Source organism: Protopterus annectens, chromosome 10.part0 (genome assembly GCF_019279795.1).
Source record: "Protopterus annectens isolate FY-2018-M chromosome 10.part0, PAN1.0, whole genome shotgun sequence".
Taxonomy (NCBI): Eukaryota; Metazoa; Chordata; order Ceratodontiformes; family Protopteridae; genus Protopterus; species Protopterus annectens.
Genome location: NC_056744.1, coordinates 66,715,546 through 66,737,122, shown reverse-complemented (window position 1 = coordinate 66,737,122; position 21,577 = coordinate 66,715,546). Strand labels below are relative to the sequence as shown.

Genomic DNA, 21,577 nt, shown 5'->3' with positions numbered 1-21,577 from the left:
CTTTTTCTCCCTCCTTAGTGACCAACCTTTTATACAACTCATCATACCCCTTATCCTTAGCCCTCACCACCTCTCTCTTTGCCATGCACCTCATCTCCTTATACTCGTCTACTTTCTTCATCTCTCTGACAACCCCACTTCTTCTTTGCCAACCTCTTTTTCTGTATACTCACCTGTACTTCTTCTTTCCACCACCAGGTCTCCTTGTCCTCCTTCCACTTTCCAGATGTCACATCAAGCACCTTTCTAGCCATCTCTCTTACTAGCTCTGCTATAGTTCCCCAGCTATTCTGTAACTCTTCACTGCCACCCAGTGCCTGTCTTAACTCTTCCCTGAACATCACCTCACAATTACCATTTTTCAATTTCCACCATTTGATCCTAGGTGCTGCCCTCACACTCATCCTCCTCTTCTTGATCACCAATGTCATCCTACAAACCACCATCCTATGCTGCCTAACTACACTTTCCCCTGGCACCACTTTACAGTCTCCAATCTCCTTCAGACTGGCCCTTCTACATAAGATATAATCCACCTGTGTGCATCTTCCTCCACTCTTGTATGTCACCCTATGCTCCTCCCTCTTGTTAAAATACGTATTCAACATAGTCATGTCCATCCTTTTCGCAAAATCCACTATTATCTGACCTTCTGCATTCCTTTGCTTAACACCATACCTACTTATCACTTCCTCATCCCCTCTGTTCCCTTCACCAACATGCCCATTGAAATCTGCTCCAATCACCAGTCTCTCACCCCTGGGTACAGTTATCACCACTTCATCCAACTCACTCCAAAATTTTTCTTTCTCATTCATCGCACACCCAACTTGTGAAGCATATGCACTAACAACATTCATCATTACACCATCAATTTCCAGCTTCATAAACATCACTCTATCTGACACTATTTTCACCTCCAAAACACTCTTAGCATACTTTTCCTTCAGGATAATGCCTACGCAATTTATCCACACCATGATAAAACAATTTGAACCCACCTCTGATACACCTAGCCTTGCTCCCCTTCCATCTGGTCTCTTGCACACACAATATACCAACCTTCCTTTGGTCCATCATGTCAGCTAGCTCCCTCTCTGTACCAGTCATACTGCCAACATTCAAAGTTCTGACCCTCACTATCACAGTCCTAGCCTTTACCTGCCTTTAGCCATGCCTTCCACCTCTTCTCCTCCTTCGGCCAACAGTAGCCCAATTTCCGCCAGCAACCTGTTTGCCAACAGTACTGGTGGCAGTCATTGTTAACCCGGGCCTCGACCGATCCAGTATGTATATGTGTACTTTTGTCTGCATGTATGATTTGGCCAAATTTTACACCGGATGCCCTTCCTGACGCAACCCTCCCAAATGTTATTGAAGTAAAATTCATTGAAGCAATTGGTAGAAGCCCTGTGTAGTGTGCCTACACTGACTAGCATGCTAGTATACAGTGTGTTTAACCATTTGAAATGTTGGGACCAGCTTGAGTGAGTACCAAAATAATTAGAATGAATGGCCAAAAGAACACACTTACATATACTAAGTCTGAGATAGCTGTTTCCCAAAATATTCCCTTTTCTTCAGGATATGGCAATCTCATTGTTATATATAGTTTCTGGGACTGTGGGGGGCTTGTTCCCATGCAAATCGGAGTCTAAAGTAGAACAGCGATTTTCAAGATTCACTCTTCTCCTGGATTTATTTATGTAGTTTTTTTTGGTCTGTTGACACTCTACATGAATACTGAACATTTTAATAGGGAGCCTTGTATGTGTTCCTATTTTATATGCAGTGTGTATGTAGACAACTATGCGTTTTGTAACATGGCCATGTCTTGGGAAAGAATGGTGTTTTGGACATTAAAATATAGGTGATATTGCTTGTCCATGTTACACACAGCAGCATATGGTATTAGCACCTTACTTGGATGCATTTTATAACTGTTTGTTATGGTACATGCCTGTGACCACACTTCTAATTGATTCAGGCTATGTGTCCTGGTGCATCATTTTTAGCATAATTAATTATGACTAGAAGACTAATTCCTCCAGCCAATATCAGTTGTATGGTGATACATACCTGAGATGTTTGTGGGCTGCAGTTGTGGGGGGGGGGGGTTCTGCTTTTCCCACCTTACTGCTATGTTCATGACTTGTATAGGGTTATGATTCAAAAATTGTTCTGAGCAACATTTACAAATTATGGACTAACTTTATTAATCATGTCCACTGTTTGTATCATCTGATAAAAATGTTGTACACGATACAGGGCACGTGTAGGAGACAAACACTGGAATTTCAAACTCTGCTGCTCTACCTTGTGTTAGCAGATGTGCTGCAAACTCACAAGTTATTGTAGCCTCTGAAGTTACTGCATGCGGGGCTGCAGCTTGATCATTGAGTGTATCTCAGGTTATCACAGGTAACCATGTAAAAGTGTTTAAACTACTTATGTTTAATAGAATCAGGGCACATACTGAAGCATGTACGTCCCTTCATGGTAGAAATAACATAAAAAATGTTGTTACTCAGGTAAACTCACAGTCCATTTCAGGTTGTCAGTGGCTTAACGTTACACAGAACGCAAAGGGGGAAGGGCATGGTCATCAAACCTAGGGCTACTGTAGGATCTAGGTGTATCACCATATAGTCTTAAACATCTCCACCAAACCGCTAGATTGTTTTCTAATATATAGGCTAGAAAGAGTAATTACTCAAACTTAAGAGAAAACGAAAGTTATACACATGGGACGGAATAAGGTTTTTTTTTCAAAGTGAGAACAGCTCAGTAGCTCTGCTAAATCCTTCATAAAAGGGTATCTCTTCAAATATGATTAACCCCTGAGGCCTTATAGAACAGTAGATTTTGTGAGGTTGACAGGATGATTTAACTGTCAACCGTGACACTGAAATCAAATTGTCATTCTTCATCACAGGTGCAGAGTTTCAAAATATTTTTGATGAGACTGAATGTAATGTTAAAGGAGGCATCTTATCAGTAATTTTCTAGAACTATCAGGTGTGCTTCTCTTGCTGGACAGGTACGGATAGTTACTGCCCATTGAAAACTTAAATGTCCTGGAAACTTCTGCTCCATTCAGAACACTTCTTTGGCACATTCTTTAAAAATTGTTTAGTGTCTACAAGAAGACACACTTATTGCTGTCAATACACATCATTCACCAAATGAATAACATTGATTAGTTCTAATCATAATAATATGCCTATTCTCAATCAGCAAGCAGATATAACTAAATCCACATGTGCATTTCCTGAACAAAAACTCCAGGGAGTCTCTTCAGACTCAGACTTGTTTTCAGCAATATATGTCACTGGAAATACCTCAGTTTGGCAAGTGAAAGTTCACATGATAACAACACTACAGGGTGTGTCTGGAACCATATTGTAAGTACTGACCTTTGCATACAGGGAGACAAGTGGTTCCTGGCTCTGTGGTGCAGGGGAATTGGATTTTGACTAGTAGCCTTGTCATTGGAGGAACCAAGCAGTGAGGGAAAGGTGTAAAGGGCATGACCTGCTTGCCTCTCCCAGGGAGTAGGGAGGGGTTACACATGTTCAGGGACATACAAGATGGTGCTAACTTCCTAAATCTAGGAGGACCATCAGAAATGCCTCAGAGGGTGGGGTAGGGATAGCTATAGTGTTGTGGAAGTGATGAGATGTCCTTCACTGTCATCCCATTGTATGCCCCACCTCTATACCTCACTGGGTGCATGCATTAGAGATAGGGGTACCTGAAGAAAAAACTCAAACCACCTGTGTTGGTTGTCTTAATGATGACCTCTCCCAGCTGACACTTGCCCAAGGTATGAGGAACAAATGGGCCGATGCTGATTTTGACAGACAGACAGTGGAGGCAAAGAGTCCAAAAAAATTCTGGAAAATGTTAAATAAACAAGTTAACAAATTTGAAAGTGAATGTATACATGTGTGTGTGCATTTGTGTTTTATCTAAACTGATTGTTGTCTTTCACAATTAAGGCTGGGACTACTGCATGAGCTTGAGTGCCATGTGCTTGAATCTCACATGCATGCTGCCACCCACACATGTAGGAATCTGCTACTGATGAAAGCAGATCCAATGAAAGATAACATGCATTTTTGCAGTGGGACTGCACCTCTGCATACCCTCCCACACACACACACCACCAGTATCTACATATACTACATCAAAGACCACACCAGCTTACAGATAGCATATTTAAAGGTTACAAGTGTTGACTCTAATGTACTAAACTCAAACATACAAATGAATGCACAGATGCACGCAAAAGGTAAGCAAAGAGTTAGCACCTGAGCACATGTAGTAGAACCTTATATTGCAAAGGCATGCATTTGGAGCATTTCTCCATGAATGTAATCACTTTAGGGTTTTTATTTTACATCCTGCCCCCTTTACTTCATCTTCACTCTATTAAAATTTTCATACCTCACATACCCCATTAGCGTGTAGGTTTTGAGGGTTAGGTGTGTCATTGTGATAAAAAGTAGCTTAAACATTAACTAGTAATCAATTATATTTGTACATTGTGTTTCTATTTGCACCACATAAAATTAACGAAATTGTGTACTTTTCAAGGAATGCTTATTTAATTGTTAATAAAGGGGGGCTGCACATATTCTTCATCACATCCAGAGATGGACCCTTTTCAGTCTTTGGGAAACCTTTCATATCATCTACCAGTTTCTATTCTGGTTCTTAGACTGAGACCATGAACCACAGATCGGATAAGTACTTCTCCCTTGAAGCAGAAGAGTTTGTTGTCTGTTGGTGGATTAGCATCCAAGAACAGGACACAGTATAGTACACATTGCCTTTTGAATATGTCCTTTACCATTTGTAACCTTGTGTTAGGAAACTCTGTTTAACACCAACGTCCTATTTTATGGTGCCTTTACTGGTATAACTGAGGACACATTCTAGCTGTAGAGGCCATCATGGCCTGGAAATACAACTGGCAGCAGCTTCAGAAATTTCACCACTTTATTCCTCAATGCAATGAAGTGTAATTTATAATTTACCTTGGAAATGTTTATTTGCTTATGAGATGTATTATCTGACAGTCTGTAGTCCTTTATTTGAGATGTATGATATGCTGATATTCATTCAATAAAACAGAATTCACCTATTTTGCTTTCATTTCTCTCTTCTGCTTCTAGAACTGTCCTTTTATTGAATCCTTCTGAGATCACTGAGGACTTCCAGTCAGTAGCAGAAAAGCTCTGCAGTATCGAGTACTCACAACACACTTCCCATGTCATTTTAATCAAGCATCTTGTTCAGTCTAACTTTGGAGCCACATACAGCCTTGTTGATTTGCATCAAGCACTGGAGGTATTTCTTGTTTTCTAAGAATTTATCACATAGACAATTGATTGTCTTTACTACTGCTTAAATTAATTTTACATTCCTTGAAGATTGTCAAAAAATTCTGGATAGCAGCTTAAATGTAATTTATCCAGACCTGATTCTTAACTATAGGTGATCCAGAATAGATTTAATGTTTCTAAGGAAAGTGTACATAAATCAGTGTGACTTTTGTAATCTGTCTAGTTATGACACACTAGGCAAGGTATGTACGTTAACTTGACTATGCATTGAGTAATTGTATGCATCTAATAGTCAGCTGTAGGAAGAACAGTGACACAAGTTTAAGGATCCTGAATGCTGTACTGAATGGAAGATTCCTGTAGTATCAGAAATGCTATCATCAAAGTCCCTTCACTGCTGTGGCCAGTGTTCATTCACGCTTCATCAGTAATGTGCAAGTGAGTTAAGGGCAAAATAGCTTGGTTTTTCCATGCATTGTAACTTTCGAAAGGTAGGATTGGCAGTGGGGATTACAAGGCTGGTAAAAGATGGTCAGTAAACTGCTGAATTTGTTTATGATGTGTCAACTTGACCTGTATGGAAAGACAAGTTTGTTTGCGAGCCAGGAATCAGGACACTAAGGTAATGGAAAGAGGTCAGCAGGCAGGATGAGGAGTACATGAATCAGTAAATGATGAGTTAAATGTATACTGCTATGCTAATATACTTCACATATACAGCTAAGTGTGTACAGTATACAGTTTCAGAAAAATAAAAAGGGACCTTAATACATAACTCATTAACACTTTGGCTTTAGTTTTCTTCTTAGGAGAATGAAATCACTCACAGGCACACAGACACACACACACACACACACACACACACACACACACACAATAAGATACATTAATAAATTAACAAATAAAACAACATATCACTCGGTCAAGGAACAAAATTATATAATAATTAACTAATAACTGTAACCTATACATTTTAACTTGTAATAACCTGTAACTCATACTAAGCTCCTTGGTGTGACCATAGATGATCGGCTCCAATTTGATTTACATGTACATCACTGTATTAAGAAAACCCACCAAAAGCTTGGTTAATTGCACACAAATAAAAGGTTCCTCACCCTTGACGCTAGAATCTCACTTATCCATGCCTGCCTTCTTCCTAATCTCTTTTATGGCTCACAAATCCTAACTAATCTACAGTCTTTTCTTCTTGCCCAAATTAGAATCTACCTACAATAAGTAGTCAGATTCACTGCTAACCTGTCTTTTAAATATCATCATTGCCTGGCTCTGAGGACACTTAACTGGCTACAGTTTCCTAACCAACTCCTATTATCACAACTTCAATTAATTCATTCTGTGCTGAATAAACCCTACAACTGCCCTAGTATCTCTTCACTTATCTCCTTTTACACCCCTGCTAGATCTCTTAAAAGCTCTGATCGATACCTAATTCAAACTTATAAACCAAACAAATCTATTGGACATTATCTCTTTAGCACTTCTCTTGCCTCACGTTGGAACAAACTTCCACTGCCCCTGAGAATTATCTCCAATGCTCACGAATTTAAGAAAACACTAAGATTGCACCTAAATAGTATCTGGTCCTGTCTCTGTAATCATCCAACGTGAGCCCCCCCACCCCCACTTTAGCTCTGCTTTCTTCCTGCCATCTTCCTTTTGTTTTCCTGTTATCTTTTCTGCCTCTTTCCTTACTTTTAGTTTTATTTTTATTTTTACTATTATTGCTGATATTGTGAAGTTCCCTGTATATATTTCTATTATACTGTATTTCATTTTATTATTACTGTTGTTATGTGGAGATTTGCTCTCCGGACCTCCACTGAAAAAGGGTTTTGCCCAGTTGGACCTTCCCAGTTAACAAATGTCACATAAATAAATAAATAAGTAAATAATGACTATCTAGGAACATTTGCAGTTTATCTTTTTATGAAATTCAGATGGTTTTAATGTCTTAAGCATAAATATATGCAAAGTTTATTTAGTTTAAACTAGATCCATTAATTACATTCCTTCCTAATTTTAGACTTTGACCATTTCCAGAAAATATGTTACATACATAGGAGTTTTTTTTTAAATTAAAGACTTGCAATGGATGGAAAATGTGTATTGCCTGGTGGCAGATATAAGTTCTTTTTATACATTTGTTAGCCATGAAGATGTGTTAGATGCTTCAGCAACAAATTACATTGGTGATTTGTTACAATTTTGCCACAGTCATATGATTCATATTTGATGAGGTTTTGTATAAACAACATATGACAGTTAGAACACCTTTTGCCCCATCATATTTAAACTTTGAGCTTGGTTTGTTTGACTATTAATATATTTATGGAACATCACCATGTGTGCCTTCGTAAAATAGATATATTGCATTCTTTTCTGCTGTATCTAATGTGCTTGACATGCTCCTGCAAACTGACTTTAAATTTTCTGATAGTTTGACCTATATGAAACATATTGCAGGGTCATTAGGGTATAAACCTCAGCTTCTATATTACAGTTAGCACATCCCTTTACATTAGGATTCACACCATATATATATTACAAAAAAAAGAAAACTGTAATGAATTATATTGCACATATTATATTTACTAATGGGAAAGTCCGCATGCAGTCTGTAGTCATTATTTTTGTTAATGTTTTATCCAATCTAACTTTGTAACCATACCAACATAATTAAATAACCAAAAAAAATAAACAAAACAACGACAAGAAAAAAAAAAAGATTGACAGCACACATTCTAGAACAACACAGTTTGCACTTTATTAAAAACAGGTTAAGCATTTTCATTTAACACTTTGAACGTTATCATATCACTGATATCCTCCACAGATTGATTTAAGTTAGAACTTCTTAGTCATGTGATCCACAAGCAATCAAATGAATTAAGTAAGCAGTTTAATTGCTTCATATAAAATAATATATGTGTATACTAAGGTTCCCTATTAGAAGACCGAAGATGCATTCTTTCGAATGCGTCTTGGTCGAACTCAAAAGCCTGAAACGGCAAAATATCAAAGCGGTTTTTAAGTGAATTCTTTCCCTGGGAAAGAATTTGCTTGCCCACTTCATTACTTTGCAATTTTCAGCACTGAAGTACGGTCTCGGAGTTGGTATATTTAAGTAGGGGGGGTGTAAGGGGTGAAGCCCCCCACTTAATGTAATGCTTAAAGTTTTTTATTTATTTATTTTTTTTTGTTGGAACGGCGATTTTTTCCCCTGGGAAAAAAACTGCTGTTCTGACAGTTCGAAATTGTAAGCTTTCGCTTACATAGGGTCGATTAATCACTGTTCGCTTTTTTAAGCATTTGGTGATCTAATATAGACCCTATACTAATATATAAAAACTATAAATAAATAAGCAACAAAGTTAATATAAATTTGCTATTTTCTATGGAATTAATAAAATAAAAATAAAATATGTTCCTTCAGATTACTTAAATGGAACCTTATCAGCCCTGAACATCAATAGACTATTGATGTTAACCCTATCATTTAAGATGGTAGTTAGGTAGCATTAAAAATAGCTGCTAATGTAATTCCTTACTTTCCAATCATGCTTCCCAATTACCACCCCTTTCTAACCATGACACCTTCGCCACAATATAAAATATTTTTTTAAGCCGTCACAACTAATGGAGGGGCAGAACAAAGCATTATTTATATCCTCCTTTTTAATGGCATATACATGTTCATAAATTCTAATTCTCAATGCCCGTTTTGTTTTCCCAACATGGAAACAAGAGCATGATAAACACATAGCTACATGTACCACTCCTTGAATGCTGCAGTTGTACTTGCCATCTGACCTAATGTCTCTTGGATATGACTCAACACAGTAGTAAAGTCATAAATTCACCTATACTGTGGGCATGCTCCACATTTCACCATACCGAAGTTTGTGTTAGAATTCCTTTCCTTTTCAATATAAAGTTTACATTTCAACCCTTCTTGTATACAAATCAAGACTTAGAACATATCTGTCTTGTAATCCATATAAACCTAATACCAAATCCTAATTTTTACTAAAGGTGACCTTAATATCTTTATTATGTGTAGAATATGGTAATACCATAGCCCTAGTATGATTGTTATTTTCACCTCTTCAGCAATCACTGGCATCCTAAGAATCAGCATCTATTTGCTACCCACCTGGTGACATAAAGGTTAATTCCAAATTCAGAGAGTATCTCTGCATTACCTGAGTGGGACATTGTGTCAAATACCCTGAATTAGTCAAGGTAGGTGGTATGGACTGTCTTTCTCTTGCCCATGGCCTTGGTGATCTTCTCAAAGAAGTCAACCATATTTAACAGACATGATCTACCCCTTAATGAAGCTGAACTGGGTTGGGTCCAGAGTCAGAAGATTACCTATGTCCTTGTTGATAATGACCATAATGAATCTTTCCATAGCCTTGCAGATGAGACTAGTCAAGCTTATGGATCTATAATTCCCAGGGTCAGTGGATGGTCCCTCTTTGTGTACAGGGATGATTGTTTCTGTCCTCCTTTCTGTCAGAATATAGCCAGTCTGAAAGCTGTGGTAAAATAGGGATCCAAGTGCGTCTCCTAGTCATGTTTTAAGTTGTTTAAAAGGCAACCCATGATGTTGTCCAGTCCCACTGATGGCATGTTTTTGGCTTAGAGAGTGCAGAGATGACCTGCTCTCTTGAGAGGGTCTATATTAGAAGATCGAATGTTTAGGTGATCGAATACCTAAAGATTGATCTTCTAATATCGAAAGCAAAAAATGGCGAACGGATGATTTAACGCAAGAAAAGTTTTCCCTTGGCTGTTCACTGGTTTTTGCCATTTCCATACTGTTGAGCGATCTCGGAGTTGGTATATTTGGTTAGGGGGTGGGGCACAGCCCCCCACTTAGTTTGTATGTAGTTTTTTTTTTTCTGGCCGATGTGCGTGTTTCCCTGGGGGGTTCGATATTCTTAGGTTCGATATTAGAAGATCGATATTTAGGTGTTCGATCACCTAAACATTTGATCTTCTAATATAGACCCACTAGATTGAGGAATAGTGGTAGGCATACTTTGGGGGATGACTGGTAGGTGAAGTTTGATCCCAATCTGTCAGCCTAAGGTTTGCCTATTTCCTCAAGTTGAGTATGGGTGGTGCCATCTACAACCAGTTCTACCCATAGCTGAGTAGTCCCCTTAAGATTTTGGGTGTAGTTAAAAATGTCTTGTGACTTTCCTTAGCTAGGGAGGCTAGTCTTGCTTTGTAATTAGCTTTGGAGGACTTGACAAGATCTCTAATTTGTTTGATTTCTTCCTCTGTTGAGCCAGTTCCCTCATTTCTTGGACATTAGTTTCTTTTTTTTTTGTTGTATAGCCTGTTTATACTAGGGGTCCACCAAGGTGTCTAAGCAAGACCTAGTTTTAATCTAATCCATTGCAGCTGATTCTATACGATTCCTTAATTGGTTATACAAGGCATTAATGTACACCTCTGCATATAAGTCATTTTTTCTGAGTTCAGGGGGACTGATTTATGGTCTGATCTTACCAAGGAGGACATTATACAGTATCAGGAGGAGCAGTGCTCATCCATGTTAGTCAGTACTATGTGCAGGATATTTGAGCCTCTTATGGGTGTGTTGACTAGCTGTTCTAGACCGTTTGCAATGACAACATGCAAGAACATCTGTGCCTCCATAAATGTGGTCACATATTCTCCTCAGTCAATGGTAGGAAAATTAAAATCATCCATGAGTAAGGTGTTGGTCTGTATGTTAGGTGACTCCAGTAAGTCCACATATGTGATATGCTTTTTAGTGGTTCTTGGTGGGGGACTTATTGCTAGCTATGATGTGGTAGAGGATTTTGCCTATGGTTAATCGGACATGGAGTAGCTCATGAGGGTCATACTCTTTGAGCAGCCTCAAGGTGTACTTCTCCTTAATGAAGAAGGATGTCTTCTTGTTTGGTTCTTTCATGCTCAGTTTGTAGTCTGAATGGGTGTAGGGCATTGTAGCCTTGCACATGGTGCTTTCCATGGCTTTGAATCATGTCTCAGTGACTGCACAGATGTCAGTATTTTCCAAAGTGAGAAATTCTTCCAGGAACTGCAGTTTCTTGTTTAGACTCCTAGCATTAAGCAGCATTATCTTCAGGTTATCAAGAGAAGATTTTGTTACATTGGGAGGTTGGTTATTTTGACACTGCCTAAAAAAGGCACAATAGGGGTGGCTAATGCCTTTGTTAGAAACTGAAAGCCTAAAGGAGACAGGTGCAGACCATCTGTAGCAAAGCAGTGTGACCTATCAATCATGTTCTTCCAGACTGACAGATATTTGATACCCTTGGACTGACACCAGAAGTTGAGCCAGTTGTTAAAGTCAATCATTTTTATTTATACTGTGGCATCATCCTTGGTGATGGTAGAATGTTGCTTAAAGCTAGGCTCGTATCTAACTGTCACACATAATCTGAGAGTTCAGTCATGTCTCTCTTTATAAAGCCCAGGGAGATACATCTCAGGTCATTCACACCCACATGGACTATGATGGAGTCATACTGGTACCTGTGGTTGAGTGACCTGATGAATCCTGGCATCTGACCGGCAGTTAACTGTAACCCTCTCCTTATCCATTTTGGTGAAGAGCGTATCCATGTGTCTCACTATGGAGTCACCTATGTACATTGGATTCTGTGGTGTTACACCTTATGGGCTTGTTTGTTGAGACACTTGTGTGTGTGTTATTATGAGTTGTAGTTGTTGTTTGCTTTGTTGTGTGTGTATGTGGTTTCTGAAGGCAACTTTTGAGAGGCCTCTGGACTTTGGTAAGTTACTAGTGAATAGCTTTGTATATGTGGGTTTATGTGTCATGTCCTTATTTAATGTTTGAAGCAATGTACATGTGCTAAATTATTTGGTATTCAATCTGTCCGTATGTGAGAATCTTGCCTCCAATTTTATAGTGCTACTACATCTCTCAGATAAATTATTAGTTTGTTTCAGGAGTAAGTGATTGTTAGTATACATGAGACAATGACTAAATTGTGTCAGGACCCCCATGTCCATCAGGCTGGCCAGAGAGATGATGGGAAACTGCCCGACCATGTTAGCAGGTTCTTACTGTATGTTTTATTAGAGAAAGAAACGGGTCAATTTAAGTGGACTGTGCTGGTAGCCCAGAGAATATAAGTGGGAGCTGTACTTTGTGTAAAGGTTTACCAATAAAGCAATGCTGCTCAGCATGCAACTGAGTTGCTCCTAGACCAGCAGAAAGCTTGGATTAATTGCACAGACAGTTGTTTAAGGAAGGACTTTATTTATAACTTTATTTTGAAGGTTAATATTACAAGCAAATTCATGGGGTGGCAATGTGTGCTGCTTCAGCAATAGTTTTTGCCAACATAGTGCTATGGTGTTGCAAAACTAATTTTATTTCTAAAAGTGAGTTTTGGCATAATGTGGCACTTTTACCTTTGTTTTTTGGATGATATATTATTTTTTTTTGGAAGAAAGATGTAGATAGTTTTAAGGAATTTTTATTCCATAAATCAACATGATGACTTCTAAAAAGTTACTATATGTTATGATACTAACAGTTTTCATTTCTTGAACTTTTAGATTAATAAGAATGATGTTTGCAAAAGATACAAATCTAATATTTTCTATTAATAAATCTTTCTAGTAGTTATTTATATTTAACCATTTCACAACCATACAGGTACAAAAAGAACTCTGTGAAAGGTCAGACAGGCAGTCAATGCTGGTTTCTGAAGATGATTTTTTTTTTTTTAAATTGAGGCCCACGAGTTAATTGATTTATTTTTACAGAGGGCATATCCAAAAGGCTTTGTTGGATGAACATTTAGCAGTACTAATTCAGACATGCATAGAAAAATTTTTATTTATTTTTTTTATTTTACATTTGTTGACCGGGCTAGTCTAGCTGGAGATATTTCCATTTTCAGTAGAGGCCCGGGGAGAAAAGCTCCGCACAAAATATATACATTGAAAAGAAAACATATTATTGAAAAGAAAACATATTAGTAAAAACATAAAGTTAAAAACTAAACAATCACACTAACAGTCCAAAACTACACTAAACAAAGATAAAAATACCTATTCAAATTATTTAAGAAAACATATCAAGGAAAAGAGGATAAAAGAAATATTGTGTAATAATAAAAACAAATTACAGTACTAGGGATAAGGGAAGTTAGTGGGGATTAGACTTGGAAAAAGGGAAGAACCAAAGACAGTAGAGAGAGAGGAGAAAATAGAAGCAATAAGGAGAAGGAGTGGGTAGAGTTAAAAGAAAGTCAAGTCAAGCATCGAAGCAATACAAGGAGCAAAAGATAATTTAGAGTTAGCTTGTACAAGCAGACTGTTAATCAGGTTTACTACAGGAACAAAGCCAGTGATTTTGGAAGTACAGTTTGATATTTTGTTTGAAGAGAGGCAATGATGTGATCATTGTTATGTCGCTTGGTAACAGATTCCATCTTCTACCTACTGTATTAGTGAATAGAGAGTCACCGGCTCTGTTATTTGACTTTATAGAACTGGTCAAGAGTTTACAAGAGGAGCAAAGGGAGTTAAGATTGTTATAAGGGGTTAAGAGTTGTGAGAGTATCGGGGTGTTATTTGGTTGGTACAGTATTTTATGGGCAATAATGAGTTGTGGGATTACAAGATAGTTTTGGAATTCAAGCCAGCCTAGTGGTTTCAAGTTAAGACAGTGATGGGTTCTGAAGGGGTTACCAGTAGCGAAGCGGGCAATGTTGTTGTAGCAAGTTGCCAGTTTGTTAAGGTTGGCTTTCTTGAGGTTGGTAAAAATGGGTGAAGCATATAGGAGAGTAGATATAAGATGGGAGTGAGCAATCCTAGTTCTAGTCGATAGGGTTAAAAAAGGTTTAATTTGATATAAGGATCCTAATTTCCTGTTGACTAATTTGATGGTGTTGTTAATATGCTGATCGAAAGAGAGATTATTGTCAATGGTAATTCCTAAAATTTTTGTTGTTGAGTCAGGTGAGATGACAGTGGCATTGTTTGAAGAGATGGTGAAGTTTAAGGGGGAGGTGTGGGAAGTGGGGGTGAAGAGGAGAAGTTTAGTTTTTTTGGCATTGAGTAAGAGGAATCGACTGGAGAACCATGTTTCTACTGTATTAAAGATTTTTTGCGTAAGTGAGATAAGTTCAGTAGTGGATGATGCTGAGCAAATAAGAGTAGAGTCATCTGCATATTGAATGCAGGTTGCCTGAGGAATTATTGATTGCAGATCATTAATGAAGAGGGAAAAGAGAAGTGGACCAAGAATAGAGCCCTGAGGAACTTCGATAGAAACGGGCAATAAAGAAGAGATGTGGTTATCCCAAAGAACTGCTTGTTTTCTGTTGCTAAGATAGGATCTAAACCATTTAATGGCTAGGTTATCAAAAGAGAGGGATTCAAGAATATTAATTAACAAAGAGTGGCTGACCATGTCAGACGCTTTAGAGAGATCAATAAAGAGAGCAGAAGAGAGAAGGTTATTGTTGCGGTTCCTGTTGATAGTGTCTACAAAGGAGAGCAGGGCAGTGGTGGTACTGTGATGAGGTCTAAAGCCATGTTGACAGTTTGCTATTATGTTATGAAGAGAGAGATACTGTACAAGTTGATGGTGGATACATTTCTCCATGATTTTTGCCAAGGGTGAAAGGAGAGCAATTGGTCTATAGTTAGAGTAGTCTATGGAGTTTCCACTTTTATGAAGTGGGATAATATGAGAGACTTTCCAGACATCTGGGATGGTTCCTTCTTTGATTGTCCTATTTATGAGTATAGATATAGGGTATGCGATTACTTTGGCAGCCTTTTGAAGAAAAAGAGAAGGGAGCTTATCAGCAGAGGGGGTACAAGGTTTCAGTTTATGAATGAGTCTGTATATGAAAGATGTAGAGATAGGTTGTAGAGAGAAGTTAAAGGTAGAGTTAGTTAGGTTGCTTGGTGGGTCAACAAATGTAAAATAAAATAAAATAAATAAATAAACATACTGTCAGAGTGGGTGAATTCATCTCTAGTAAAAGGCCACGCACCAGTGGAGTACCACAGGGTTCTGTTCTGGTCCCTTTACTGTTTGGAATTTATTTCTCAGAAGACCAGACAAACATGGATGATCTATGGCTGATCAAGTTTGCTGACAACTGCAATATGGGAGCAGTCACTGAGTCCTCCAGTGATGTCAGTGTACTGCAGAAAGGATTAACACAGAATGATTGCTACCAAAGCCATGGATTGAAGCTAAATGCAAAAAAAAAAAAAAAATGCAGAATTATTCCCTTTGAGAAAGCTAACACCCCTGCTAATTACAATATAGACGGCACTCCCCTAAGAGTAGCTGTACTGGCATGATATCTGGGTATTCAGGTTGTTACCAATCTGAACTTCGAACACCATGTGTCTACAGTGATGGGAAGTCCTTCTGTGTGGACATCTCAAAAGTAAAGACATGGCATCTAGATCTAAGGACATTATAATTCCATTGTACTCATCAGACCAGTAATTGAGTGTAATGCACTGATTTGCATGTTCCCCACCAGACACCTGCAACAGCTGAAGAGACCATAGAACTTTTTTACCAAGAAAACACAGGGTACACAAAACAAGTCTTACACAGAAAGTTTGAAAGCCCCATCAATGAGTTCTGTCTCCTACAGGGTACTAAAGGGTGACCTGTGTCTGGCATACATGGCAGTCTCTGACCTAGTCATCAAGAAAATGGTACACATTTGTAAATCAACACACACAAAATAAACTTGCTCCAGGGATCTTAACCTAGCCTCTGACATGAACAAATCACTCTGGAGAGATAGATATATCTTCCAGAGGATACCCCTTCTGTGGAACAAGCTTCCCATTCATGTGAAGCAAAGCCACTCCCTGACCTTTCAAGCACAACCTAGATTAATGGATAGGTAATCATAAACTCCCTCCTGGGCTGGCACCCATGACCCTCATGGACAGTGGCAGTCAGTATTGATTACCATACCATAGGCTTATACCCATGTTTACTTCACTTAAAAAAATTGATAATTGGGTTAACTCAGGATAAATATGGCTAGACATGTAAGAGCTCTTGGGCATTAGCCTAGTAACCACATATGAACCTATGAAAATTACCATTTCTGTCACAGCTGTAATTACATTATCTTCCCTCTATGTCATATCCAAACCCAATATAAGTGTCATGAAACCAGTTTATTTTCTCTTGACAGGGAGTCACTAAAAATAAATCCTCAACATCCACTATAATGAATAAAATATCCTGATCAAATAAACATTTAGATATTTCTCTTAAACAATGCCAAGAACCTTTCAAAACATGTTGTTTGTTATTAAATAAATCCTTAAGTTTCTTGTTAACCTATTTAGCAAATGGTTTGGTCTTAGAACCAGCTGATGGTATAATAGGGTGAATGGGTAGACACAACAAATCTGTATGCATTTTGGAAATACTAAAAATGTCTGATATGATCAGGTGCTTAACTGTCAAAAAATCTTTGGCAGGTAATTGAATATCATTTTTCAACACTAAGTCTTCAAGCCATTTATCAACTTTAGAAAAAGCTATCTTAATTTCCTTCCTTGAAACAGATTCAGAGAAAATACAATTATTCAAAAATTAAAACATTTTAGTAACATAGTCAGTTGTATTCATTATAATACCCCCCCCAATTCAGGTTTCAAAATACAAATTGTTCTTTCTCCAGGTATTCCCAATGATAATTCATTCTTCTTCCTTGTCAAGTTGTCGAAACATTTAGATTTATTCATTTGCACCATGGACCTAGGTTTGTTTTCATACAACTTCTCAAATAAAGCAAAGGGGGAAATAAGTGATGAGTTGTAAGTGCTATGCCTAGATGGTTTATCAGAAGGCACAAAATTGTTCCTACATATAACACTAAGATTTAATTTTCTAATAAACATCTTTAACTCAATAAGTACATCAACAGTGTTAATATTAGAGGTAAGCACAAAAGTGAAACCTTTCCGAAAGATTTCAAATGGCCGCAATTAAAAAAAATTAAAAATATTGAAGTCTACCGCATTATCAGTCAATAATTGTGATATTAATATTTCCTGCTTATCTTCCTCCACCCCTTCAATCCATTATAATGAGTGAATTCTCTCATGTTCGCATTCGAATCTGGATGCCTCCCCTCATACTAGGATTATCACTCTTGTCAACATGGAGATCTTTGAAACACAAGCCAGTCTAACTAAATGCAATGGATAATAAAATCAGCAACATCCTGTGTGCTTTTTATTTATATCAAATCATTGATCTATTTTCAAGTTTATCTTTCAGAAAATCATCTCCCAGCATCATTTCCCAGTAATATTGAACTTGTTTTCTGAAAAAAAAAAAAAATTTATCAGACACTGTATTTTTCTTCTTACATTGCATATTTCCTTATACCACGTCAACTCGTATTAGAAACCTGTTCACATTCAAATATTCTTACTTTATTAAATGCTTGTTTTACATCCTCACATTTATTGCCTCAGTGGACTACATTTTCTTCATTTTATAAGCCTCCTTCAGGATCAGTTGCATTAAATACGTGCCTTCCTTGTATGCAAAAGGTCCTCATTGGACAATGGGATATTACATGGGTAGGTGATAATCTGCCCCAAGCAAGAAGCTTTTCTTTTCATTATTTTGTCTTATATAAAGGGTTCTAATTATTTCACCTAAAATTCCAGACTTCTTCAAATCCACGTATGTCACTACACCTTCATTTTAAATTTCACTAAATGAAACAGTATGTGTCTTTTTAGCCAAATCTTTTGCAAACTCATAACAAAATGAAAGCCTCCTTTGTACACAAGTATTCATCAGTCTATATCTAGGTAGCATTTTACTATGCAGTTACTAAAAAAATCTATAAACATATTCATATTCAAACAAATTCAGCACTAACTTTACATGTGATGGGGCAAAGTGGACTCCCATTTTTACATTTACATTGTTTACATTAAGCCTCATCAAATATGAATCATATGGCGGAGACAAAAAATTGTATCAGGCTGACTACATAATTTGTTCCTGAACTCCATCCCAACTTCATTGTTGAAAGATGTATAAAAAATACTTATATCCATTCCGACCTATACATATTCTCTTTCCATCATAAGCTGTTTAATTTTATTTATAAATATCTCCTGAGTATCTAACATAAAATAACTGTACAACAACTTCTTTTGACAAATCTTCATGGAAAAATGTAACAATTTTCTCCAAACATTGGTGGCATTCCAAAACTGTGGAACTATCTGGAGTTTTTTTTTCTATTTTTCTGACTTTTTGAAAGGATATAAAAAGCTGGTATTCTGCTGTCTCCTATGTTATCAATTATTTATTCATCTGAGATTCTGAATAATCCAGCCTCATACCTTTCTCTTTTAGATCCACTGAACTTTTCTTCACTTTCTCACATTCTTATGTATACTAGAAAGGGTGTACTTTGACATGTCACTTAACAGATCTTGACACGTAGCCCTATGTTGTGAAACATCTATTAGTACATCTTTCCTTAATTAGAGGAGTTAATAAGTAGCTGGTGTTTTCTGTGCTAAACCCTTTAATGATGTACATTCATTTTATGTAATACTAAATTATTCTTGCTTACTATTTTTTAAATTCTTAATTTTTCTAAATTATAATTAAAGGATCACTCTTGGAATTTTGAGGCCATATAGTATAAGTCACAAACTATCAGAGGAATGAATTGCAATCAGGTGAAATATATATACAAAGTCAAAAACTGCTCTTTGTTGAGGAATTTCTCCTTCTCTGAGGTGTAGCAATCTTAAAGTTAGTATATATATAAGTTGTGGGGAAGCAGCCCTCCATTTAGGAAATAAACTTGGGCTTTTCCTCTATGAAAAATGTTTTTAATGTGTAATAGAGAGTTTTTCACTTTGCAGATTAACCTGTAGGATCATGTATAATTTCTTTCAATTTCAAGATTCTATCTGTTGAAATACAGAATTCCCTTAGGGTGCCTTAATTTATCTTATGTGAAAGTCTCTTATTATTTCATTGGAAAGGGGAGGGAAGCTAAAATAATTTTTATTTGGTACATCTTTAAATCACTTAAAAGCATGCATTAACTATTTCTTCAGATTCCATATAACACGTAGTATAACTTTGCATATTTTTATTGGATAAAATATTAGATAAACTAGACTAATCTAAACATTTCTTTGGTCTTCACAGATTTTACTTTCAAAATAGCATAACAGATGTAGTTTTCTAACTAATAAAAACACATCACAATTTCATTTCTTGTAGTTTCTTGGAGTTGGTATGAATTTTAAGGCAAGATTCAATAATAAATTTGCATAATAACCATTTATAAGTTGAAATATTAACTTCATTATTGTGTTGAGATGTTGTGACCCTGATATGCTGTCATGCATTTATATGGACTGGACCTTAACTGTCACCTTTCATCCCTCCTGGTCAGCCTTCCTAATTTCTTCCTTATAGTCCTTGCAGCTCATCAGTTGAAATTGCTGCCCCTGCCTTCGGGACATTAGTGTGGAGATTGATTGTATTCTCCATCTTCTCTCAGATATCTCTGAAAAAAACACATTGAAGAGTAGTGACTCAAGAACTGGAGCCAGCAATACACTACTGGTTACTTTCTTTGATGATTTTTTTTTTTTGCAAGAAGAAAAGCCACCCTGAACCTCCATGAAGGGAGCTTTGTCCAATATATATACTTTTGCTTATATATACTACCTCCATGCTCAGACGACTAGAGAGAAAACTAAAAAGCTATAACACTTTGAACCACTGCTTGTACATAAATAGAAATCATGTCATCAGTGCTACCCATTGTGGACAGTGATTAAGAAGTTCAAGATTAGGCAAGTATACTCAACAATTTAAATCCTTATCCAGTTTACACTCAGCAGGAGTAATACAGCTGGTAATACTTCATAAAAATGAAAGTTCAGTCTTGGGGGGAGGGGAGAAACCATTCAGTCAGTATCAGATTCACTTCAGTGGTAATTTGGTGTATCACAGCTGAGGACATGAAAATATATAAATGCACCAGTTTTTTATAAGATTAGAAGAAGTTATGAACTATAGTAACTGCAAAGTACTTTTGTAGGTCTACACATTTAAGGTATTGGCATCAGCTAAATTCTGGTGTGGTAATTTTGCCCTGGCAGAAGTCTGAGGTATATTTGCTGTTTGTTAGGCTGATATCTTTTGCTAGAGGATTTTATAATGACTCTTTAGCGCATTTGAAAATTGTTTTACTCTGGTAGTACGATAAGTTCATTAGTAGATTTTTTAATCGTGGAAGACTACTAATCAGTGAAGTTTATAAGTGAAATATTTCAGTTAAAATAGACTCAAGCAGCTTTTTGAAGAGGGTTGGCATAAATAGTTAATTGTGAGATTTATTGAAATGTACTCAAAAAACATTTACTTGATTCCCAGGTACATGATGGTTATCTCGTAGTGTTAGTGTTTTCACATGGAAATTCCCACAGAAGCACTACTGTACATTTAGTGGGTTACAGTTCATGTATTCATATTTTGGGTATTAATAGAGATGTGATTTAGAGGTTAGAGAGACTTGAAAGCATGTCTTCTGGGGCAGCAAAAAAGGATATATAAAATAGAGTTGTAACTGTTTGAGGAAGATTTGTGCTCAGTAAAGTATAATTTATTCCATATTTGCTTTTATTATGGATCCCAGACTATTGTTCTTTGGCATTAAGTATGTTAAAGTGCTACTATGTTACAAAATATTGTTAACAAAAAAGACTGTTAACGAGATGGAGGATAACCGTCATCCAACAGTGCAAGATTTGCATCTTTAATTGAGAAAAGTTATTATATGAAATCAGTAAAAACTAAGAAAGATGATGAAGACTTAAGTGTAAATAGCTGTTCTGGACTTCTGACATAACTTACTTTGAGCTAATGGGTTTTCAGAGAGCCATAAAGGATCAGAGTGCATAACTTGTAATATTTAGTAATTAGAATAGAATATGGAACACAGAGGTTTCTTGTTATGAAGGTTTTTCTGGTTGACCTGCTATAGACTATAATGATTGTAGCTATTATATCATAAAAGATTTAGCAATAGAAGTAAAGTTGCTAGTTTTGCATTGTCATAAATAAGACTAAATGCTTAAAGCTGCTGTTTTCCATGGTT

At 36.8% G+C, this 21,577-nt stretch overlaps 1 protein-coding gene across 1 annotated transcript in view; it reads left to right on the top strand.

Annotated features, from left to right (window-relative positions):
- PIK3R5 (phosphoinositide-3-kinase regulatory subunit 5) overlaps positions 1 to 21,577 on the top strand; it is an 823,030-nt gene that overhangs the window by 589,394 nt on the left and 212,059 nt on the right. Inside the window, exon 8 of the mRNA XM_044085025.1 lies at positions 5,181 to 5,355. Coding sequence (XP_043940960.1) covers positions 5,181 to 5,355 — 175 coding nt within the window. The remainder of the gene's footprint in view (positions 1 to 5,180; positions 5,356 to 21,577) is intronic.